At 45.2% G+C, this 25,722-nt stretch overlaps 1 protein-coding gene across 8 annotated transcripts in view; it reads right to left on the bottom strand.

The window, feature by feature from the left end:
- CCDC60 (coiled-coil domain containing 60) overlaps window positions 1-16,383 on the bottom strand; it is a 113,465-nt gene extending 97,082 nt beyond the window's left edge. For all 8 annotated transcript variants that reach the window (XR_012155064.1, XM_073312892.1, XM_073312894.1 and 5 more), the window contains exon 1: window positions 15,654-16,383. Coding sequence is in view for 7 of the 8 variants with exons in the window: in XM_073312892.1 (XP_073168993.1) it covers window positions 15,654-15,959 (306 nt within the window). In the remaining variant the exon portion in view is untranslated. The remainder of the gene's footprint in view (window positions 1-15,653) is intronic.
- Window positions 16,384-25,722: the final 9,339 nt, after the last annotated feature.

Below are 25,722 nucleotides of genomic sequence, written 5' to 3'. Positions count from 1 at the left end.
GATTTATACAGTTGTTCCAGTCTGCTGGTGAATAACAGTTCTTGAAGTGATTTTTCTTTGTATAATGGACTGTTAAAATAAGTTTAAAGAGCATCCAGAAAATACATAGGGACTTTGTATAAATTATATGAACTTTAAACTGAACATTTCAGAAGCCAGCAGAGTGCTGATGGAGAAGCTACAACTTGAGCAAGCATAACCACAAACTTGATTAAGGAACGCACTGCAAAGGACCCAATGGAAAGTGACTTGTGGAGGTAAATTGCTGACTAGAGCAAACCAGCCACTGTTTAAGGTACATCCCGAGATGGCTGTACCAACAGTTATGACCTAACTTGTCTTATACAAGCTGGTGAGTGTGAGAAAATGTGTTGCATAAAAAGAGACTGGAAAATGTCAGTCCAGTTATAAGAACTCAAAAGTTGACATCACATTCCCTGATTGGATAGTGAGAGGGACAAGTCTCATTTTAGTTGGATATTTTGAATCTTCAGGAGAAGTATGGGTCACCCACCAGCTCCTCCAAGAAGAGGAACCAAGTTGAACCACCCAGGAGAAATAGGATAAAGTGACCTGTGTCCTTCAGCACTTTTGCTTTTCGAAAGCGAAGACACCTGGAAGAGAGAAGACTGAGGTCCTGGGCTGGCCACCTGAGAGTCCTTTTGGTGACATTAAGTATCTACCTCCGATAAGCATCTTTAACTGTCTATTTTCCAGCAATTTGGGCTGCCTGCTTGTGCAGCGGTAAAAGACAATAGGTATGTCCGTCCTTCACACCACCTGTGTTTGCAGCATCAACTCTAGCTGTGAATGATAACTGAGATGAAAACTGACACCTGAACAAGGATCCGGTGATAAGTAACACAGACTTTCTCTTAGATGACCTCCCAAATCAGTCAACTGACCACTTCCTGAAACTGTACCAAATTAGTAAGGATGTGTACATGCCTGTGTATGTGTTTTAAAGATTGTCAGTGTTACAGCGTATGTGCTTGTTTTGTAACATGTTCCTATTAAGTTTGTTGTAATGTAGCTTTAAAACTGAACAAATTACTGTTGTTAACTAAGGCTATGTCTACACTATGAAACTAAAGTTTGTTATACATTCTCCAGATCCTCCAGATCACATACTATTTTTCATAGGACCTCAGGCTCATTCAGTGCTCAAAATGGATGCATAAGGGGCAGAATTAAGGTTGCATAGGAAACTGGAAATCTGGCAGTTCTTAACGTTTAAGTGCTTGACTTTCAGACCTAAATAATTTTTCTTTAACTCAACGTTTTTATGTAATAAGTTAAACATTGTTAAGGGGCAAGGAGTCTACATTAGGCCAGGTCTACATTTAAAATTTAGGTTGACATTACAATGTCACTCTGGGGTGTGAGTTTTTTTACACCCCTGAGTGTCATAGGCTATGTCTACACTATGCAGCTTTTAGCGACAGGGCCGTGTTGCTACAGCCGTGTCGCTAAAAGGCATGCAGCGTAGCCGCTGTTTGTTGGCTCTCCTGCTGACAAAAAACTTCTACCCCCAACAAGCGGTGTTAGAGTTGTTGGCAGAAGAGCGCTCCTGCTGAAAATGAGCTGTTCCCATCGGCGCTTGTTTCTGGCAAAAATTGTGTCTTTCGAGGGAGTGTTTTTTTAACACCACTGAAAGATAAAAGTTTTGTCATTCAGTCCAGCGTAGACATAGCCTTAGTTAAGCTGACCTAACTCCCAGCATAGACACCAGTATGTTGATGGAGAAATTCTTCCAGTGTGTCTCAGAGAGGTGGATTAAGTACAGCAATGGAAAAACTCCTTCCATCACTGTAGGAAATGTTTGCATGACAGTGGCACGGCTGCAGCGCTGTAGCTATGATGCTGTAGCACCTATATTGTAGACAGAGCCTTAAAAAATCCAGGTCGTAATTAGTAGTCTAAAAAGTCTGGAGAGCCCAATTTGATGGAATACATACAGTACATTGAGGGGGCCAGGGAATAAAAGATGTTACTCTAACTTAGAGGCAGCTCTCAATTTGGCAAACTTGTCTAAAACTGAATTTATCTTTCCTCTCAAACCATCTTCTGTCACTTTTGACAATATCATTATCTTTTCAATCACCTAAGCTCCCAGACCTTACCTTAGACTCCACTCTTTCCTTTGATGTCAAATCCACATAATTGCTAAATCCTGTCACATCTTTCACTACATTTCCAAAATGTGTTCTCCCCAAACCATACAGCCAAATTATCCATCTTCCTATTTACCACTTTGACTATGTACCCTAAGACAATATTGCACTTTTAATAAACAATATATAAAACCAGCACCATGCATCCAACAAGAGATCACCAATACAATGCAAACAAGGGAGCAAATTTATGGTTGGGCAGGCAGTGTAAGTTGGGTGGGTGATAGTGAATGATAAAGAATTGTCAATGGCTTTGGGCAAATGGTTAGATCACATTACTGTTTAGTTCCAGACATTCTAACATTTGGGGTATTTTAGAAAATGTCAAATTTTTGTTAAGAAAATGTAACTAGTTTAGGGTGCTACTTGAAGCCCTTTAAACACATTTTCAATTGCAACTTTTTTTAAAAATGAAGTTATTTTGTTTACAAATATAATTTATGGTAATAGAAGACAAAATAATCGGAAACACTGAGCAAGTCAGATTCCACTTACTGGAGATCAATGCCATACATAACCACTAGTTAGTACATTACAAGTTCTCAGTTGTTTGTGGCTGTGTGACACCTTGGGGAATGTAGGAAGTGCGAATGAGTCACACCAGCTTTCTTGAAGAAAAGTAAGGGTAAGATGCCACCTCACATGAATAACGTGAATGGATGTTAACTTACTTGATGATTAACATGTCAAGCATTTATACACACGTCACCAGTGGAGGTTATGAAGCTTGTGAGGAAGGTCAGTGGCCTAACTTCCACAAGTTATTTTTCTGTCACTAAGTAGAACAACTATTTTTTTGCATGATCTTAAAAGGAGAGAAAAAAAATTTCTCTGCTTAACATCAAAGAAAAATTTAGAACAGTTTAAAATTTTACATACTGAAATTAAAAGAAAATGAGCAGAGGCAAGATATCAGTAAAACCCCGCTATGTTAACCACAGGAATTCTCCATGAAAACCTAAATTGGGCATACTCATATACCCATTTTAATTATACAAAAAGATCTGCAATGGAAGCAGTGTGCACTAAGGTTATTAAAGTCTTTCAACATTTCTTGATGTATAGCCACACATGTCTCTCAGGGGCACAAGATGCTGTACCCTTTCATTTACATGGTAAGCAGTGAAATATCTCTTTATGATGCGACACTATGAACTCTGAAATTGTAATCACAATGTAATCATGCTTGCAACTGCTCTTTTGTTTTACATTATCTGTAACTAATATCTCTCATATGTTTTGGTGATACCCAGGTGATACACTGCAAAGCCATTTGATAAATTGCATGTATCAAATTGCTGACAGTCTCACCTGCACTTTGTCTACCTCTTTCTCCTGCTTTGGACTACTTCTAACGTTCCAAACTTCTGAGCACGTACACACAAACTGCCATTTTAAAAAGTGAAACAAAGCACCACAACAGGAACCCACCAGAGAAATGCTTACTACTTTCCTTAAAATGGGGAATTTGCCTTAAAAATTATGTTGTTCTCAGATAATTTAATTTAGTTCTGGCCCAGTGACAGTTTTAAGGCGCAATATTTTGCAGCCAATTAGGGTTAGCAATGATAGCTCTACACACGAAATACCCGTTTTTCTAGAATATAAGACCTTGTGGCTTGACTCCAGTTTGCGTGCCTAATGTGAACATTGCAGCTGCAACTCTGCAGACAATTCTTGTGTAACTGAATATATTACACCATCTTGATTCCCAAGTAATTTTTACATTTGAAATGCACAACAGCCGATGGCAGCAACTTTGGGTAACGGGAGTAGCTAAAAGTGTGGACTTCACAGTCACATCCCCCCATTCCCTCTCTGTGCATTCCCTCTCTGTGCATTGAGTTTGCATCGAAGCAGCTACTCACAGTACTTGAGGAATTCCACCATGATTTCAACAATTTCCATCCCACCATCAACCTCAGTCTGGACCAGTCCACACAAGAGATCCACTTCCTGGACACTACGGTGTTAATAAGCGATGGTCACATAAACACCACCCTATACTGGAAACCTACTGACTGCTATACTTACCTACATGCCTCCAGATTTCATCCAGACCACATCACACAATCCACTGTCTACAGCCAAGCTCTACGATACAACCGCATTTGCTCCAACCGCTCAGACAGAGACAAACACCTACAAGATCTCTATCAAGCGTTCTTACAACTACAATACCCACCTGCTGAAGCGAAGAAACAGATTGACAGAGCCAGAAGAGTTCCCAGAAGTCACCTACTACAGGACAGGCCCAACAAAGAAAATAACAGAACGCCACTAGCCATCACCTTCAGCCCCCAACTAAAACCTCTCCAATGCATCATGAAGGATCTACAACCTATCCTTAAGAACCAATCCCTCACTCTCACAGATCTTGGGAGACAAGCCAGTCCTCACTTACAGACAGCCCCCAGCCTGAAGCAAATACTCACCAGCAACCACACGCCAAAAACACTAACCCAGGAACCTATCCTTGCAACGAAGCCCATTGCCAACTCTGTCCATATATCTATTCAAGGGACACCATCATAGGACCTAATCACATCAGCCACGCTATCAGAGGCTCATTTACCTGCACATTTATCAATGTGATATATGACATCATGTGCCAGCAATGCCCCTCTGCCATGTACATTGGCCAAACCGGACAGTCTCTATGCAAAAGAATAAATGGACACAAATCAACCTCCCTGGTCACTCAATTACAGACCTAAAAGTCACAATTCTTCAACAAAAAGACTTCAAAAACAGACTCCAATGAGAAACTGCAGAACTGGACAACATTAAATTAAGCTTGAATAAAGACTGGGAGTGGATGGGTAATTACACAAAGTAAAAGCTATTTCCCCATGCTAATTTTTCCCCTACTGTTACTCACACCTTCTTGTCAACTGTTTGAAATGGGCCATCCTGATTACCACTACAAGCATTTTTTTTCTCCTGCTGGTAATAGCCCACCTTAATTGATTAGTCTCGTTAGAGTTGGTGATGGCAACACCCATTTTTTCATGTTCTCTGTGTATATCTATCTTCCGACTGTATTTTCCATTGCATGCATCTGATGAAGTGCGTTTTAGCCCACAAAAGCTTATGCCAAAATAAATGAGTTAGTCTCTAAGGTGCCACAAGTACACCTCGTTCTTCTTGCTGATACAGACTAACACAGCTTCCACTCTGAAACCTGTCACAGGACTATTGTAATTCCTGAATTGGTGGTTCTCTCACTACAGTGTGAGGAATGTGGAAAAGGATTACATGTGGAAGAGATAGGGAAAAGTCGATTCTAAGAAAAATATTGAATGAAAAAATGTTTCTCTTTTAAAGCTCTCACTTTAATGCCATGACACTGTAAAGGTCCTTTAATTCTAAGTAATACTTAAGTACTAACCCGCAAAGACTCTTACCCACTGCTGACAAACACTGGCTCGACATTGAAGAGACCCAGTTTTACCAGCCAAATAATCTGCTCACATGCTCTGCCAGATATTTGGAATGATCTAAATAACTCTTTTCAGTGCTTTGCCACTTATGGCTTCCCAAATCCATGCCAATGTCAACTTTTTCTCTTTCTGATATAGATATTATTACTTCTCTTTAAGAGAAAAAAATTAGAAAATATTTGTAAAGATGTAGCCTTTCATAAGTAAAGCCCACTACCTTATTAGCAGAGCTGGCTGGATGAGAAGAAAAATTATTTCATATTGACTGAATTTTTCCAGAAACTTCTACCTAATTCTACAAATGCCATCAATTCCCACAGATTTCAATGGGTTGTGAGCACTCATCACCAAACAGGAGGCCTCAGCAAACTGCAAGAAGGGGGCTTATATTATAAAATGTCACATGGGATATAACGATACTTGAGTGTAAAGTAGAACTTCTCTGTACTTTGTAGATTCATTCCCTTTAATGACTGCCATGTTCTGCATTTGTGAATATACACCCAAATCACTTACTTTCCCTTAATGCATTAAACTATTAACAAATCCAATTTACTCTTTTAAATCTACCTTTTAAAGTACAGATTTTTTAAAACTAAACACGTATTTGCTGATATTATGGTTGCAACCATACTGCCTCGAACTGATCAGCACATACACTGGACTTTCTCAGCCTTCCTGTGTGCCTCTAAAAACTATGTCCTAAATATTTACTTGCATTTGGAACTTTTAAGTCTGCTTAAGGCAAAATAATACCTTGTAGGTGCTGGGGAGAGGTGTAGGGAGGCACAAACACCATCCTACTTGTTTCAGAAGTCATTGGTGGCGCTCCCTGCCAGTGCAGTCTGTCTGCCCAACCTGCCCCCTCTGGAGCTGCTAGTGCTCCTGGCAATATAACGGCCACCTTCCTTTTCCTGCTCTCCTCAGAGTGCCGGTTAAATTATGACTGCCCCTTGAGAGGGTGAACGGAGAGGGAAAAGCCTCCTTGCATTATTTCCCTGCTCTAGCACACCCAGGAAGGAGTGGCCATAATTTGTCCCTAAGCTTCAGCCTGGAGTAGAAAATTTTTGCAGTGAAGTGCAAGTCCTCTGAAAAATAAGGATTTGTAATGGAAACCCTGACAAATCTTTAACTATAGCAATGTGAATAACACCAGTGTAATTTCTATCCAAAGAAATTGCTCAGTTTTCTTCTCCAGTGCTAGCTGAAAACGTTTCTTTGCTAACGCTGTTATCAATCTTATCTAGTGACCTATTTACCTAATGCACACAATTACAGAACATACTTTTATCACAAGTACAGAGTAGGCTGGGACATTAATGATACTGCAAATTCTGTGGAATTGGATTGTTTTAGGCTTGGTCAAAAAGGCCACCTTTCTTTCATGTAAAAAGTCAACAAGCCACCCCAGAGGTTTTGCAAACGGATTTGTTACAGCAATTAATGAAAAAGAAACTATATGAAGATGATAAAAGGTGACTACTATCACCACGCACTGTTACATCAAGGAATCACAAAAAGACCTTTAACACACTGCTCTGGACACTTAGGAAATCAAAAATGCTGTCTGGAAAGTGACATTCCTTGACTTTCAATGAATCAGTCCTGTCTGCTTAGTGTGTGCCCGACATTTAGAGAGAGAGAGAGAGAGAGAGACACACACCACCTAAAACCAAATCAAGTTACTTCAATTTATATGTAATGGATGCTTAAAAAAGGGTTCAATTGTGCCATTTAGATACGAATTTAAATTGGGTGAATGCTGAAAGGTACTCCCTCTGGGGGAGTCCCACAAACAATTGTATAAAGGCAGAATGCTAGGAACCAGGAGAGAAGCTCTGGAGGGGATGAGTGGCCCATTTGGTTGCATAATTACACTGATAGAGTGGATTGGGACAAAAACTAGGGACAGAGGTATGAAATAGGCATGTTTAGGCCACACCTAAAAAACACTGACATTGTGGGGGTAATTGGAATGCCAGGGCATTTTAACTCCTGCAGACATCAGAGGCTCTAATGTGGGATTGGGCCACCCAACTGCCCTCAGATAACGAAACCTTAGTAGATTAGGGGAAAGCAGGCCCCCCAAGTCTTCTAAAGTAGGGTTGCCAGGTGTCTGGTTTTCGACCAGAACACCCCGTTGAAAAGGGATCCTGGCGGCTCCAGTCAGCACTGCCGAACGGGTCGTTAAAAGTCCGGTTGGCGGTGCTGCAGGGCTAAGGCAGGCTAGTCCCTACCTGTCCTGGCACCACACTACGTCCCGGAAGCGGCCAGCAGGTCTGGCTCCTAGGGGGAGACCACAGGGCTCTGCATGCTGCCCCCGCCCTGAGCACCAGCTCTGCACTCCCATTGGCTGGGAACCATGGCCAATGGGAGCTGGGGGAGGGGAGGGGTGGGGAGGCGGTGCCTGCGGGCTAGAGAGCAGCATGCGGAGCCTCCTGGCCCCCCTGCCGAGGAGCTAGACCTGCTCCAGGTCAGGGAGCCTGCCTTAGCCCCACTGTGCCGCTGACCAGGAGCTGACGGAGGTAAGCATGTGTCCCAATCCTGAGCCCCCCCAAACCCGGAGCTCTCTCCTGCACCCCAAACTCCTAATCCCCACCCCAGAGCCCGCATCTCTAGCCCAGAGGCCACACCACCTCCCACACCCCTGCCTCAACCCCTCCTGCACTCTGAATCCCTCACCCCCCCCCAGCCTGGAGCACCCTCCTGCACCCCAAACCCCTCATCCCCAGCCCAGAGCCCGTACCCCCTCCCACACCTCCTGTAACAATGCTGGTTCTGGTGGGACCCAACTGAGAGTGCCAATTCAGGACAAATTGCTTAAAGCAGAGCAGTTAGGGCCCAAGGCTGGGGTTTCTATGCACACCAAGGCAAATCAAACCAGCCAGACAGAGAAGACTTTGGCTTTACCCCACTGGCTAACCACAAGTCACACAAGCAATTCTCTTAGACACCCCAGTTTCCCAGTATCCCCACCAGTGCCACTCGTTATGGGGACAGATGGTTATGAAAACCAATACCCTAGTAAAAGAAAAAAGGTTCTCCCGATCACAAGGACCAAGCCCCAGACCCAGGTCAATATACAAATCAGATCTTATCCACAAATCACACTGTTGCCAATCCTTTAGAATCTAAAATCTAAAGGTTTATTCATAAAAGGAAAAAAAGATATAAGAGCAGAGCTAGAATTGGTTAAGTGAAATCAATTACATACAGTAATGGCAAAGTTCTTGGTTTTGGCTTGTAGCAGTGATGGAATAAACTGCAGGTTCAAATCAAGTCTCTGGAGTGCATCCACAGCTGGGATGGGTCATCAGTCCTTTATTCAAAGCTTCCGTGTAGCAAATTTCTTCCAGAGGTATGAAGCAGGATTGAAGGCAAGATGGAGGAGCTCCAGCAGCCTTTTTTGTCACTTGCCATGTGGTCTCTGCTTTCTTTGTCCCAAAGACAAGCTGTCCATTACATGGCATGAAAAAACCTCAGAGTTCTGTCCACAGGCAGGTCCCCACATGCCTTGCTGAGTCACAAGGTGTGTCTGCCTTCTCTCAATGGGTTAGTTGTATAGCTGATGGTCCTTAATGGGGGCTAGGCAGAATTGACACCAACTTGTCTGGGGTGTCACCCAGAAGCACAGCATAAGTTTGAAATACAGACAGTATAGAGCTAATACTTATAACTTTAAATACAAAAATGATACATGCACATAGATAGCATAATCATAACCAGCCAACCATAACCTTGTCTTAGACACCTTATTTGACCCCCTTTATACAAGATTTGGTGCCACTACAGGACCTTGGTTGCAACAATGATCTATACGGTCCCAGATTATGTCAATAACGTCACACCCCTACACCCTGCCTCAACCTGCAGCCCCCTCCCACATTCCAAATCCATCAGCCCCACCCCCCAGCCTGGAGCTCCCGCCTGCACCCAAACCCCTCATCCCCAGCCCCGCGCTAGAGCCCGCAGCCCCAGCTGGAGCCCTCACCCCATCCCATACCCCAATTCCCTGCCCCAGCATGAAGCCCCCTCCTGCACAATGAACCCCTCATTTCTGGCCCCATCCCAGAGCCCGCAGTTAGAGCCCTTACCCCGTCCCACACCTTAACCCCCTGCCCCAGCCCAGTGAAAATGAGTGAGGGTGGGGGAGAGCGAGCCACCAAGGGAGGGGGAATGTAGTGAGTGGGGGCAGGGCCTCAGGGAAAGGGTGGGGCTATGGTGTTCAGTTTTGTGCAATTAGAAAGTTGGCAACCCTATTCTAAACCCAAATACTAAACCTTTTTAAGATCCATCTATAACTAACTAATATTGGCTGTAGCTTGGAAGTTTCATTTTGTTCCAGCTGATTACAGACAAATGAAATTCTTTAGTCTTATGCCTGGTCTACACTACACAGTTAAGTCAACATAAGGCAGTGTACGTCGCCTAACTGTGGAGGTGTACACACTACAATGCTCCTCCTACCAATTTAACTCTCCTGATACACCAACATAATAAAACCACCTCAATGAGAGGCGTATCCCTTATGGCAGCGTAATTAGAGCAACTCAGTGTCAGTGTAGACACTAGGTTGCTTATGTCACTCTAAGTGGCCTCCAGGAGGTGTCCCACAAAATCAGGTTGGAAGATAGATTCAAATAACCAACACAGGCAGAGTTTGTATCTGCTTCTCACTCCCCCATGCAGCTAGGCAGGGGGGGCCCTGCAGGAAAGTTTGCTGATGCACACCGGGATGTCCCAGGAATCCTCCCTAGAGATCTCTTGGAAACTTTTCTGGAGGTATTCCGCAATCCTCTGCTGAAGGGAGGGTTGCCTTGTTTCTTCCCCCACTGTAGGAAAGTTTGCTGTGCCAATCAGCAATTACTTCTGCAGGCAACAAAGCAGCAGATAGGCGAGCAGCATACAGACCCGATCTGTAGCCATATACAAGCTGGAGCTTCAAATTGCATCGTCAGTTACCCTCATGAGCAAGATATCAGCTGCTATCACCTCTGTCTATGGAAAATGGTGCCAGTACTCAGAATAGTGGCCCAAGGTGCTTGTAGTGATACCCCTGTGGAAACCCTGCCCCTGCTCCCAACCTGTCCCTTCCCCTCCCCGGGCCAAACTGACTATGTCTGCGGCTCCCACTATGCTGTGTGCCTGCCAAGGGGAAAGTGAGAAAGTGATGTTTCTAGCTTGTTTTAATCAAGGCTGTGAGTGCACTAACAATACTGCCTCTGTCTATTTCTTCTTTAGCATTTACAGATATGCCCTTGATGGTCTCCTCCTGCACACCAGGTGAGCAGCTCCATCACATAAGGAGATGAAAAAGGAGGAGTAAGAAAGACATGTTCCAGGAGGTGCCGCAATCCTCTGATGCTTCTGGTTGCAAACAGAGAGCATGGAGAGAGGCTGTCAATGAGAAACTGCATATGGATATAGCCAGGAGAGGAAGCAGGGGCAGGAGTAGATGATACAGCTGCTACAGGACCAAACAGACATGCTAAGGTCCCTTACTGAACTGCAGACAGAACACATCCATGCTCACCTCTCCCTGCAGCCCATACAGAACTGCCTTCCATACCCTCCCCCACATTCCTCGCATGTTCCTGGGCCCATCTCAGTACCTCATGCGCTCCATCCCAAGCGACATGTATCACAATGACAGCTGGACATACACCCAACTGCGAGAGCCTCATTTGAAAATGTGCTTTTCATTTTCATGTCCCTTGCAGAACCTATCACTGTTGAATAAAAATGAACTTATTGAGAGATAAGAAATCTTTGTGTCCTACAAATGGTGATTGCTGCTGAATTCATAAACAGTGGCAATTGGCGCATCAGCATTGTAAAATTAACACACATCCCACAGTCATGACAAGGTTCATACTACGGTGCAAGAAAACAACCCCTGGCTAAATGCATCACAGACATATTACTGGGGCTTATTGTCAAAATGCTCCTTTAAAGCCTCCCTGATTCAAACAGGGCCCCCAGAGAACCCCTCTAACAGCCCTGGTATCTGGCTGCTCAAAATCAGCAGCCAGCCGATCTGCCTCAACACTCTACCCCTGTGGAAACTTCTCTCCCTTAGTTTCATAAGTGTTATGCAGAGCACAGCAGGTTCCTATGGCCATGGGAATATTTTCCTCATTGAGGTTGACCGTCTAATCAGCCAAAGGCTCATTCAACAGTCATTCTGCACCTACTGAGCCTATTGTTGAAGTACTCCTTGCTACAGTCAAGGTTTCCAGTCTAAGGCTTCATAAGCCATGGGAGAAAAGGGTTGGCTGGGTCTCCAAGGATCACTATTGGCATCTCCAGATCCTCAACTGGAATCTTCTGTTCTGAAAAGAAAGTCCCTGCTTGCAGTTTTCTGTGCAGGCCAGTGTTCCTGAAGATGTGTGTATTATGCACCTTCCCTGACCACCCCACATTGAGGTCAGTGAAACAACCCCTGTGATTCACCAAAACTTACAAGACCATAGAAAAGTAGCCCTTTCTGTTGACAATCTGTCACAAGGTGGTCTGGGGCCAAAATGGGGATATGCATGTCATCTATTGCCCCCCCGCAGTTCAGGAATCCCATTGCTCCAAAGCCATTCACTATATCCCCATACATTGCCCAGAGTCACAGTCCTTTGTAGCAGAAGGTGACTAATTGCCCTGCACACTTGTATCACTACAACCCTCACGGTGGACTTCCGAACTTCAAACTGATTCGCAACTGATTGGTAGCAGTCTGGAGTTGCCAGCTTTCACATAGGGATACCCACTCGCTTCTCCACTGTTAGGGCAACTGTCATTCTGGTGTCCTTGCGCTGGAGGGCAGGGGCAAGCTCCACACACAAGAAAGTAGCTTTGCACACCTGGAAGTTCTGAAGCCACTTCTCATCATCCTATCCCATAACGATGCAATCCCACCACTCAGTGCTTGTTTCCTGTGCCCAGAACTGACAGTCCACTGTGTGCAGCTGCTCCGTGAATGCCAGTAGCAATCTTGAATTGTTTCTTTCTATGGCACACAGCAGGGCAGACACCATGCAGTCATTTTCAGACTTGGAGCTCATGAAATTCTGCAGGATCAGCCGCATTGTGTTCATAATGCTCATCACAATATTGGACAGTAGAGTAGGATCCATGCTGCGAGACAGAAATGGTGGGCATGCAGTTTATGGGAGCTGTTGAAAAGCGGCGTGAGACATAGAAGCTCATGGAATGATGGGACAGAGAAAACTGCATGATGGGATGGCGAGCCTGCTCCCATGAGTCACTGAGAACCCTTTCCAGAATACCCAGCAGCAGATGGTGGTGAGTTGCACAGTGGAATAGGTATCCTCTGCCCTCTCTGTCAATGCAAGAGCACCAACTGTGGACACATTCTTCCATCATATGGAGTGTTGTGTGGACATGCAAAAGTGGTTTAATTACAGCAGTGGGTGATCGTTGACATAACATACATCAACTTTAGAGTGTAGACATGGCCTTACTGTTTTCATTATAAGTTAGACAACACATTCCAAATAGTTATTTAAGCACGAAAAAGTAGATTTTTCAGATGGGCTAAAGATAAAATAGTCAAAAACCAGCTGTAAGATTCCAGGGATAATAGATTTACTTAAAATAATAATAAATAATAATAATAACAACAACAACAACAACAACAATGCAGAAACAAGCAGAAAAAATACAGCTTTTTTGGACATATTTGTTGGCTAGAATCATACTGCTCACCACCAATCACTTAAATAATACCCTAGATGTGCAATTAGCTAACGATCATTGCACCTTATGCCAATATCTTCCTATGTAATTACTTCATAATAAGTCCTAAATCACTTTTAGCCCATTTTAGGAGCTTTTCAATTTAGGAAGTATTGGTTGTCAATGGAAAATAGCTCACAGGAGAGCACCAACTCAAGTCCTATTAAATCCAGAGGGTTACAGAGTTTTTTAGTTTTGCTGTTTACAGACTTGACTGTTATTCACCATCATTATTCTCTGGCCATGTTGGTGATCAAAGCACATGCTAATTTTTTGGAGCAAATATATTCATAGAAGAGATTAAGCATTTCATTTCTAGGAAGACGACTGCTCTCACTCACCCAGTGGTTAAAAAGTATAGTTCTCATGTCTGCAGTCATCAGGTACATACTAAATTACAAAATAATCAAGTATATGGCCATTCATCAGTATTTGCAGTCTTTTGGGAGTAAAATCATGTTTTATTATATAATTAGGTTGAGATTTTCAAAGCTGAGCAGGGGATTTAGGCATACAATGCCTATATAAATGAAGGGGACTTGAATGGTGGCTCTGAAAACCTCTAACTTAAGCTGCTACCATCATACACAGTATTTTCAGTGCACCTGCCTGGTTTAGGTCAAATTACTCTTCATAGAAATTATATATTGTAACCTGCTCATTTAGTTCAAATTGTAATCAGCAGAGTTCAAATTTCTTTCCAGAACCTTCATCTTCTGTGCAGAATTACCACTGAGTTTCAAGATTAGTGTAAAAGAAAAGGAGTACTTGATTCATGTAGGAGTCTAAACAGTTGCTGCTGAATATCTAAATGTAAAAAGTACTTTTAGGGTCTGAGGGAAGGACATTTCAGTGGTTACATGCTATAAAGGCAAAAATACTGTCATGGGCAAAAATACTGGCAAAACTTGCTGTACACCTACATATCCATAGAACCAAAAGCCTTTTCCCTTTCAATATGATAGGATGTTAGATGATCAGTCAAATATAGTGCATGAGAGTCAGTCTCTGTTTAGAGCTTTATAAACATTCCATCCAAAACTTTAAGCTGTATATGTATTCCAACACACAATCAGTGCAGAAAATTAAGCAACACCTAAATCCCTTTGTGGATCTGGGCCAAAGTCACTATGGCTTGCTTTAGAATTGCAAAATCAGAGAGAGAGAGAGAGGACTGCATTCTGGGTATATTCAGACAGTAAATGTTGTTGCTTCACTTGAAGAAGCATGAACGACAACTCAGTGAATTATAGATTTCCTTGTATGAACCAACAACAGTGAAGAAAACAAATGCAAACGGTGGAACTTTGCAATTGAATCTCAAGTGCTGGCAACCAAGCAAATGATATTTTTGGCCTCGTAACTCAATCATTAAATCAGACAGTAAAAGGGACCTATGGAAGAGTAAGACCCCCTTACTGAATGCCTGTGTAACAGCAAAGGAGACCAGTAGGAGGTGATAATTACACTGGCAGTCAAAGTAGCATATAAATAATGATAGTTAACCATACTAGACTTTCTATGAACTCAAATAGATATACATTTTAGAACATAAAATATGCTGCTATAACATCTAAAACTGTTCATCTGTATCTCTACTTGATACAAGAGCTTTCACATCACCTCTCTAACAACTCTCCTCAATCCTAACCCCCATCCCCCAGACTTTTTCTTTGCTCCATCACCCGTCTTCAATTCTGAGGTGTCCCTCTTATGCTCAACTTCTAACCTGTTGTCCCATCCCCTAGACCCCATCATTTCCTGACTCCTAGCTCATCCTTCCCTCATCCTCAGTCATTTTCTCTTTATTTGCTCCTTCCCTTCCGTTTTCAAGATCTGGTTACCTCTCCTTAAAAATGCTGTATATTCCCATTACCCTGATTTTCTCTTGGATCCCGCCCCCTGAATTGTCTTTCTAATTTCTCCACTCTACTGAAACTGCTCTTACTACAGCCTCCAAAGACCAAGTTTAAAAGGCTCTTCTGTTCTCAAACTGCAAAATATAAGGTCAAAGCACTTTCCTCTGGTTTAATTTTTTTACTGATGTTCTGTGGTATCATTGCTAATTTGATCATATTGGAATGATTGATTAATAGGCTGGCACAGCACAATGTTTCACACTGCCTTTTTGCTCTTTAAGCAAAAATTTACTATTCTTTTCCAGTGGAATGTGCCTCTACAATTTATTTACAAGATGATCCTCTCTGCTTTGCTATGAAAACCAAAGGAATGAAAACAATTAAAAAATTAATAATTCAGATGAGGAAAGCCTATCTTATGTTCTTACCTGGGGCATCTGTCCCAAATAGTGGAGGGTGAGTTTCTTTGGCTCCAGGTAGAGAATTTCTCCAAGCTCCTGGTAAGGTTTCCAGCTGGGTGTCCAATATCCGTGCTGAGTGAGTTGCTGGTGCCTCCTGTGGTAGTTCTCCCAAAATACTTGCTCCCTTGTGGATTCCCAGCAGTTATAAATAGTGCTACTTCTAACTTGGACCTTTGCACCTTTCTGTGTGGGGATGGGCAATGGTCTTATGAGCACAAAATAACGAGGGTCCAAAGTCTTAGCGCTCCCAGGCATCCTGACTTTGCTGTTCATCAACTTCTGCTGGCTAATTATACTGGTCCTTGGGTGGGACCCTGGTGCTTCTATTGCTGCTGCTGGTGATCTTGATCCCTCTCCTTTCACCTCCAAGCAACCCCTGCCACAGAACACAGCCCTTAAGACCAACAGTCATCTGCTGCATGGACCTCAGAGCGGATCTTCCTTTTAATTTACAAAGTAACTTATCAAAAGTATCTGCCACAAAATAACCTGAGATATAAAGCCAATCCACTCTGCAGTATCCTTGGCCAGTGGAGCTAAATCGTTCATGAACAAACCCACAACCTACCCCACTAAACCAACAGGCCAGGGACCCCACAACAAACAGGGCTGAACAGAGAGCTCTCTGGGATCCCTCTGAACAGTGTTATTTATTCATTTCAAAAGACACAATAAAAACTATCTCCTTGTGATTTGAATTCTGACAAGAAGACAATAGGTAGGCCCCAGACCAGGCGATGCGCCCCCAGCACGGAGACCCCCACCCCGAGCTCAGCAGCAGAGAGCCACCCTCCAGGGTTAAGGAGCTGATGCCCCCCTTTCACTGAGCCCCCCCATTCTCCCTTTGAGTCCAGGTGCTGAGCCCCGCCCCTCACTGAGCACCCCCCTCGGAGTCCAGGTGCTGAGCCCCGCCCCCCCCGAACCCCCCCTCGGAGTCCAGGTGCTGAGCCCCGCCCCCCACTGAACCCCCCCCTCGGAGTCCAGGTGCTGAGCCCCGCCCCCCCTCACAGAGCCCCCCTCGGAGTCCAGGTGCTGAGCCCTGCCCCTCCACTGAACCCCCCCCTCGGAGTCCAGGTGCTGAACCCCGCCCCCCACTGAGCCCGTCGCCCGGAGCGTGTCCCGGAAGCAGCGCGCCTCTACCCAAACCACCCGCCCTAGACGGCGTTCCCCGTTGCCCTGACAACGCGACACGTGACTCAAGGGCCGCGGCCGCCTCCCCGTCGGTCCCTGTTCCGCGGGGGGCGGGGCAGAGCTGCTGGCGTCACCCGCCCGCAGAGCGGGCTGTGCCAACGGCCCTTCCGTGCAGCCTCCCGCCGCGGCCGGGGGCAGAGCCAGGACTCCGGCCTCCCATTGCAAGCTCTGGCCACCATCTTGCTTCGCTTTGCCGGTGAGCCTCTTCCACACAACTTTTCACACCGCACGCCAATCTTGCCAAACGAGTCCCGGCTGCTCAAAAATGAGAATTCAAGATGAGTTTAATACTATATCTTTTCTGGCCTAAAATACATTTAATACCCTCTTATTTATAGTACACTGTTTCCTGTGAAGGAATATTTGTATTTTGTTGAAAACTCCCCCAACCTTTTGAATTCTATAAAACTTTGAGGGTATTATTTACAAATAGATGTTCTGTTTCCCCCAGAAGAGAGGCTTAAATGTAGGGGGAAAGTCTACAGTACTCCGATCCCATTTATTTTCTTTTACTTTAAATACTTTGCTGGAAATAAGAATGGGCAGCTAGGATACATAACTATTTTTCACAGTCCAAAGTGCCATCTTTCATGGCAATGCTGTAAAATAATTTACCCAAGCCTCCTACCTGGAGCAGTGGTTCTCAGCCAGGGGTACGTGTACTCCTAGGGGTTTGCAGGGGGTACATCAACTCATCCAGCTATTTGCTTAGTTTTACAAAAGGCTACATAAAAAGCACTAGCAAAGTCAGTACAAAACTAAAATTCATACAGACAATGACTTGTTTATACTGCTCTATATACTATGCACTGAAATGTAAGTATGGGATTATCTTTCAATTGATTTATTTTATAAAATTGTATGGTAAAAAATGAAAAAGCAAGCAAATTTTCAGTAATAATGTGCTGTAACACTTCTGTATTTTTAGGTCTGATCTTGTAAGCAAGTAGTTTTGAAAGTGAGGTGAAACTTGCGTTACATAAGAGAAAATCAGACTCCTGGAAGACTGAGAGCCACTGAGCTGGAGGACTAAACCTGCTAGCCAGAACTAGATACCAAAGATGAACTCTTCCCTCTCCCCCAGTCAGGCTTTGTTCAAATCATACTACTCCTTATGCACCATTTCCAAGACCTAGCCTTTTCTATCTGTGTGCAGAGCAAGGTAGGGATCTCCTGCCCTCCCTCTGCCCCCCCCCCCCCCCCCATTATAATTTGTCCACAGGCAGTTAAGACTTCAGATCTGGTGGTCTGGAAAGAAAAAAAAAAGTTTGTTCCACTTTTCCAGCTGTGGTCTCAGTCTCTCAAGGACGTCAAAGTGAAAACTGTTACTGTAGGAAGCATCTAAAGGCATTTCTTAGTATTCTGCTTGGTCTGTTCTGGATGATTGCACCTCATTTCTGGTTTCTCATTTTAATTTTCTTGGGTTTTAATGTGTCCGACTCTCATGTGCTCATATAGTTAGTTTTGTCCTCACTCAAATATAAATTAAAATGCCACCGCCACCAGCACTCTGAGATGGTGAGTCAGAGCTGAGACTTTGGGTATGTCTACACTATGAAATTAGGTCGAATTTATAGAAGTTGGTTTTTTAGAAATCGGTTTTATATATTCGAGTGTGTGTGTCCCCACAGAAAATGCTCTAAGTGCATTAACTTGGCGGAGTGCTCCCACAGTACCGAGGCTAGAGTCGACTTCCGGAGTGTTGCACTGTGGGTAGCTATCCCACAGTTCCTGCAGTCTCCGCTGCCCATTGGAATTCTGGGTTGAGATCCCAATGCCTGATGGGGCTAAAACATTGTCGCGGATGGTTCTGGGTACATATAATCAGGCCCCCGTTCCCTCTCTCCCTCTGTGAAAGCAGCAGCAGACAATCGTTTCGCGCCTTTTTTCTTGAGTTACCTGTGCAGGTGCCATACCACGGCAAGCATGGAGCCCGCTCAGCTCACCGTCACCGTATGGCTCCTGGGTGCTGGCAGACGTGGTACTGCATTGCTACACAGCAGCAGCAACCCCTTGCCTTGTGGCAGCAGACGGTGCAGTAGGACTGGTAGCTGTCATAGTCATGTCCGAGGTGCTCCTGGCCACACATGGGTGCAGGGACTACATCAGAAGTGACTTGACCAGGTCATTCTCTTTAGTCCTGCAGTCAGTCCTATTGAACCATCTTATGGTGAGCAGGCAGCCGATACAGATTGCTAGCAGTCCTACTGTACCATCTTCTGCCAGGCAGGCAAGAGATGAGGATGGCTAGCAGTCCTACTGCACCATCTTCTGCCGAGCAGCCATGAGATGTGGATGGCTTGCAGTCCTTCTGCACCGTCTGCTGCCAGCCAAAGATGTAAAAGATAGATGGAGTGGATCAAAACAAGATATAGACCAGATTTGTTTTGTACTCATTTGCTTCCTTCCCCTCCCCTCCCCCGTCTAGGGGACTCATTCCTCTAGGTCACACTGCAGTCGCTCACAGAGAAGGTGCAGCGAAGTAAATCTAGCCATGTATCAATCAGAGGCCAGACCAACCTGCTTGTTCCAATAAGAACAATTACTTAGGTGCACCATTTCTTATTGGAACCCTCCGTGAAGTCCTGCCTGAAATACTCCTTGATGTAAAGCCACCCCCTTTGTTGATTTTAATTCCCTGTAAGCCAACCCTGTAAGCCATGTCATCAGTCGCCCCTCCTTCCGTCAGAGCAACAGCAGACAATCGTTCCGCGCCTTCTTTCTGTGCGGACGCCATACCAAGGCAAGCATGGAGGCCGCTCAGCTCACTTTGGCAATTAGGAGCACATTAAACACCACACGCATTATCCAGCAGTATATGCAGCACCAGAACCTGGCAGAGCGATACCGGGCGAGGAGGCGACGTCAGCGCGGTCAAGTGAGTGATCAGGACATGGACACAGATTTCTCTGAAAGCATGGGCCCTGCCAATGCATGCATCATGGTGCTAATGGGGCAGGTTCATGCTGTGGAACGCCGATTCTGGGCTCGGGAAACAAGCACAGACTGGTGGGACCGTATAGTGTTGCGGGTCTGGGACGATTCCCAGTGGCTGTGAAACTTTCGCATGCGTAAGGGCACTTTCATGGAACTTCGTGACTTGCTTTCCCCTGCCCTGAAGTGCATGAATGAGATGAGAGCAGCCCTCACAGTTGAGAAGCGAGTGGCAATAGCCCTGTGGAAGCTTGCAACGCCAGACAGCTACCGGTCAGTTGGGAATCAATTTGGAGTGGGTAAATCTACTGTGGGGGCTGCTGTGATGCAAGGTCTGCTGATATCAAGGGTAGTGACCCTGGGAAATGAGCAGGTCATAGTGGATGGCTTTGCTGCAATGGAATTCCCTAACCGTGGTGGGGCCATAGACGGAACCCATATCCCTATCTTGGCACCAGAGCACCAAGCCGGCGAGTACATAAACCGCAAGGGGTACTTTTCGATAGTGCTGCAAGCTCTGGTGGATCGCAAGGGATGTTTCACCAACATCAACGTGGGATGACCGGGAAAGGTACATGATGCTCGCATCTTCAAGAACTCTGGTCTGTTTCAAAAGCTGCAGGAAGGGTCTTTATTCCCACACCAGAAAATAACCGTTGGGGATGTTGAAATGCCTATAGTTATCCTTGGGGACCCAGCCTACCCCTTAATGCTATGGCTCATGAAGCCATACACAGGCAGCCTGGACAGTAGTCAGGAGCTGTTCAATTACAGGCTGAGCAAGTACAGAAGGGTGGTAGAATGTGCATTTGGACGTTTAAAGGCGCGCTGGCGCAGTTTACTGACTCGCTTAGACCTCAGTGAAACCAGTATTCCCACTGTTATTACTGCTTGCTGTGCGCTCCATAATATCTGTAAGAGTAAGGGGGAGACATTTATGGCAGGGTGGGAGGTTGAGGCAAATCGCCTGGCTGCTGGTTACGCGCAGCCAGACACCAGGGCGGTTAGAAGAGCACAGGAGGGCGTGGTGCACATCAGAGAAGCTTTGAAAATCAGTTTCATGACTGGCCAGGCTATGGTGTGAAAGTTCTGTTTGTTTCTCCTTGATGAAACCCCCCCGCCCCTTGGTTCACTCTTCTTCCCTGTAAGCTAACCACCCTTCCCTCCTCCCTTCAATCATCGCTTGCAGAGGCAATAAAGTCATTGTTGCTTCACATTCATGCATTCTTTATTCATTCATCACACAAATAGGGGGATGACTACCAAGGTAGCCCAGGAGAGGTGGTGGAGGAGGGAAGGAATTTGCCACACAGCACTTTAAAAGTTTACAACTTTAAAATTTATTGAATGCCAGCCTTCTGTTTTTTGAGCAATCCTCTGTGGTGGAGTGGCTGGTTGGCCGGAGGCCCCCCCCACCGCGTTCTTGGGCGTCTGGGTGTGGAGGCTATGGAAGTTGGGGAGGAGGGCGGTTGGTTACACAGGGGCTGTAGTGGCAGTCTGTGCTCCAGCTGCCTTTGCTGCAGCTTAACCATACACTGGAGCATACTGGTTTGATCCTCCAGCAGTCTCAGCATTTAATCCTGCCTCCTCTCATCATGCTGCCGCCACATTTGAGCTTCAGCCCTGTCTTCAGCCCGCCACTTACTCTCTTCAGCCTGCCACCTCTCCTCCCAGTCATTTTGTGCTTTCCTGCACTCTGACATTATTTGCCTCCACGCATTAGTCTGTGCTCTGTCAGTGTGGGAGGACAGCATGAGCTCAGAGAACATTTCATCACGAGTGCGGTTTTTTTTTCCTTTCTAATCTTCACTAGCCTCTGGGAAGGAGAAGATCCTGTGATCATTGAAACACATGCAGCTGGTGGAGGAAAAAATAAAGGGACAGCGGTATTTAAAAAGACATATTTTATAAAACAGTGGCTACACTCTTTCAGAGTTAACAACAAGGTTTACATTACATACATAGCACATGTGCTTTCGTTACAAGGTCACATTTTGCCTCCCCCCGCCACGTGGCTACCCCCCAACCCTCCCCCTCCCCGTGGCTAACAGCGGGGAACATTTCTGTTCAGCCACAGGCAAACAGCCCAGCAGGAACGGGCACCTCTGAGTGTCCCCTGAAGAAAAGTACCCTATTTCAGCCAGGTGACCATGAATGATATCTCACTCTCCTGGGGATAACACAGAGAGAGAGAAAGAATGGATGTTGGCTGAACGCCAGCAAACATACTCTGCAATGCTTTGTTGTACAATGATTCCCGAGTACGTGTTACTGGCCTGGAGTGGTAAAAAAGTGTCCTACCATGGAGGACGCAATAAGGCTGCCCTCCCCAGAAACCTTTTGCAAAGGCTTTGGGAGTACATCCAGGAGAGCCGCGAATGCCAGGGCAAAGTAATCCTTTCACATGCTTGCTTTTAAACCATGTATAGTATTTTAAAAGGTACACTCACCGGAGGTCCCTTCTCCGCCTGCCGGGTCCAGGAGGCAGCCTTGGGTGGGTTCAGGAGGTACTGGCTCCAGGTCCAGGGTGAGAAACAGTTCCTGGATGTCGGGAAAACCGGTTTCTCTGCTTGCTTGCTGTGAGCTATCTTCTTCATCCCCAAAACCTGCTTCCGTGTTGCCTCCATCTCCATTGAAGGAGTCAAACAACACGGCTTGGGTAGTGGTGGCTGAACCCCCTAAAATGGTATGCAGCTCATCATAGATCATCATGTAGCTCATCATAGCGGCATATTTGGGGCTCTGATCTGGAGCGGCCGTTCGCCTCTCTGGTTTTCTGGTAGGCTTGCCTCAGCTCCTTAAATTTCACATGGCACTGCTTCGGGTCCCTGTTATGGCTTCTGTTCTTCATGCCCTGGGAGATTTTGACAAAGGTTTTGCCATTTCGAAAACTGGAACTGAGTTCAGGTAGCACGGATTCCTCTCCCCATACAGCGATCAGATTCCGTACCTCCCGTTCTGTCCATGCTGGAGCTCTTTTGTGATTCTGGGACTCCATCATGGTCACCTCTGCTGATGAGCTCTGCATGGTCACCTCTGCTGATGAGCTCTGCATGGTCACCTGCAGCTTGCCATGCTGGCCAAACAGGAAATGAGATTCAAAAGTTCATGGGTCTTTTCCTCTCTACCTGGCCAGTGCATCTGAGTTGAGAGTGCTGTCCAGAGCAGTCACAATGGAGCACTCTGGGATAGCTCCCGGAGGCCAATACCGTCGAATTGTGTCCACAGTACCCCAAATTCGACCTGGCAAGGCCGATTTAAGCGCTAATCCACTTATCAGGGGTGGAGTAAGGAAATCGATTTTAAGAGCCCTTTAAGTCGAAAAAAAGGGCTTCATCGTGTGGACAGGTGCAGGTTTACATCGATTTAACGCTGCTAAATTCGACCTAAAGTCCTCGTGTAGACCAGGGCTAGGCACCAGTAGCAGTAGGAATCGGACGTGATACTTGAAAGCTTTGTTGCAGGCTAAAGGGTTCTGACAAACAGCAGAGTCTTGTTAATTTCATTTTGCTGCTGCTTCTTGCAACACTTTGTACAGCAGGTGTATATACATACTAAAAACCTTTAGGAAATAATTCTATGATTTTCTTAATACAGATTGGAACATCTCATTTAGTGTTAGACTTTTTTTCTGGGGATTTGAACAGAAAGGCCTGATCCACTATCATGCCAAAAATTTTTTTTTCTTTGGAGCAACCTTAATGACTAAAAATTTGATTTTACATAAATACAATGATCCCTGTCCTTGAAAAATTGAGATTTGATGGGTCTTAGTGATTTGTTTGCATTAGAACAAATCTCATTTGATAATCTGAAGACTAAAGCAAGTAACTCTTCCTGAGCTCATCTCCGGGCTCTCCTGCTGGCTGTTTGTTTTGGCGGCCGGGAAGCATGTGTATGTTGTGTGTGTGTGCATGCATATATTTCCAATGAATAATGCTTCAAGATCTATTTTTACCTATTTTCAGTCTTTGTTAACATTCTTAATATAGACTCAGATTTAAGGCCAGAAGGGACCATCATGATCTAGTCTGGCCTCCGGCATATCGCACTCCACCGAACCTCACCCCCACCCACTCCTGTAATAGACCCCTAACCTCTGGCTGAGTTACTGAAGTCCTCAAGTCATGATTTAAAGATTTCCAGTCATAACAAATCCACCATTTACTCTAATTCAAACCAACAAGTGACCCACGCTCCATGCTGCAGAGGAAGGCCTCTGCCAGGGTCTCTGCCAATCTGACCCGGGAGAAAATTCCTTCCCGACACCAAATATGGCCATCAGTTAAGACCCTGAGCATATGGGCAAGACCCACCAGCCAGATACCAGGGAAAGAATTTACTGTAGTAACTCAGAGCCCTTGCCCTCTACTGTCCCATCTCCAGCCACTGGAGATATTTGCTACATGCAGTTGCAGATGGACCATGTGCCATTGTAAGTGATCATACCATCCCCTCCAATAATCTATCAAGCTCAACCTTGAACATAGTATTTATTTCATTTCAATATCATTAGAAAATCCACCCATCCAAAGCTCTTGAACACGTCTGATAGTATAGTGTACAAATCTTATCACTGAACTAATGAACTCCTCTTTTCCCTGCGATCCAGTCAGTATGCACAGAAATTATCCCCTTAGCTCCTTTGCTCCAGCCACACATTCCTCAAATGATTGGATGAACAGATGACTTTCTGGATATGCTGCAAGTGCTTACAGGCTTGAATTGTACCTAAAAACTAATTGACAACACTGGTATAATGCACTCTTTGCTAGATGTGTCATGGAGCAGTGGGTAGCCACAATCTGTACAAAGAGCCCTATGCCAAGTCCTGGGCGGCTTGCTGGGGTGCCTAAGGGCAGTCCCCAGCCCATGATCCTGGCGCGCACCATCTAGGACAGGTGGTCGGTCCAGGGCTCCCCACAGCGGCTCTTATGGCCCAGCTTTGGCTTCCAGCCTGGCTTGAAGCAAGGCCTTGCGGGGAAGAGCAGGGACAGGGCCTCGTGGTGAGGAGGGGCTGAGGTGGGCCACTGGGAAGAGGCTGGTGCCACCCCAAGCCTTGCTTGGCAGGTGTGAACCAGTACCACAGGGAATTTGGGACAAATTCTGTACTGGAGTCGTTCAGCCCAGGACTGGGACTTGAACTCTGCATTTTGGAACAGTCCTGCCCATTTGGAATAGGTGGTCACCCTAGGTGGGTCTCTTAGTACATGAAAAGGAGGTGGCAATTCACAGGAAGCCATACAAGCACCTTCTAGTGAGATAACACAGAGCAAACAACCATGCACTAGCTAACAGCAAACAACAAACATCTTTATCAGTGAAGTTGAAGCCTTTATCATTTTGCTGTTAGTGCTACATCCCGTCTTTACCACCCAAGCTCTCTCACGCTCATGCCTCCTCCTTTTCACCTCCACAGAATCTCCTGTTCTTTTCTTTGTCATCACTTTTTTCACTTCCCCTCTCATGCTACAGGCTGACCCCAGGTGTGAAGAAGGGCCCCTGGCCCTTTAAAGTTTTACATGTGACTTTCTGCATTAGCAGCCTCTTTCTTACCAGGCAAAAGGTATTGATTTCAGTGGGAGATTCCCGACATTAAAAGGGTCTACAGCTTCAGACCCTATGTTAGGAAGGATCAGGTAGTAGTTCTCCACCTTGTATATACCACTTTTTGCCGGCGTTTGTCCCTCAACACTTCCTCTGCTTTGAAAGTTGACTGGAAAATTCCTTCTGGACGGGCAGACAATGAACAACAATTGAATCAGCTTCAAGATGCTCAAGCCCCTTGCCCAACATTGAGTGCGGCTCAGTTTAGCCTATTTATATGGAAATGCCACTGTGTTTTCTCGACGGTAGTGCTGTATATATTATTCAGAAACAAAAACATGGATTTGCAGGTTTACATTTTTGG

This window comes from Lepidochelys kempii, chromosome 15 (genome assembly GCF_965140265.1).
Source record: "Lepidochelys kempii isolate rLepKem1 chromosome 15, rLepKem1.hap2, whole genome shotgun sequence".
NCBI lineage: Eukaryota > Metazoa > Chordata > Testudines > Cheloniidae > Lepidochelys > Lepidochelys kempii.
Note: the sequence above shows the minus strand (reverse complement) of the source record. Positions and strands in the feature narration are given on the sequence as shown.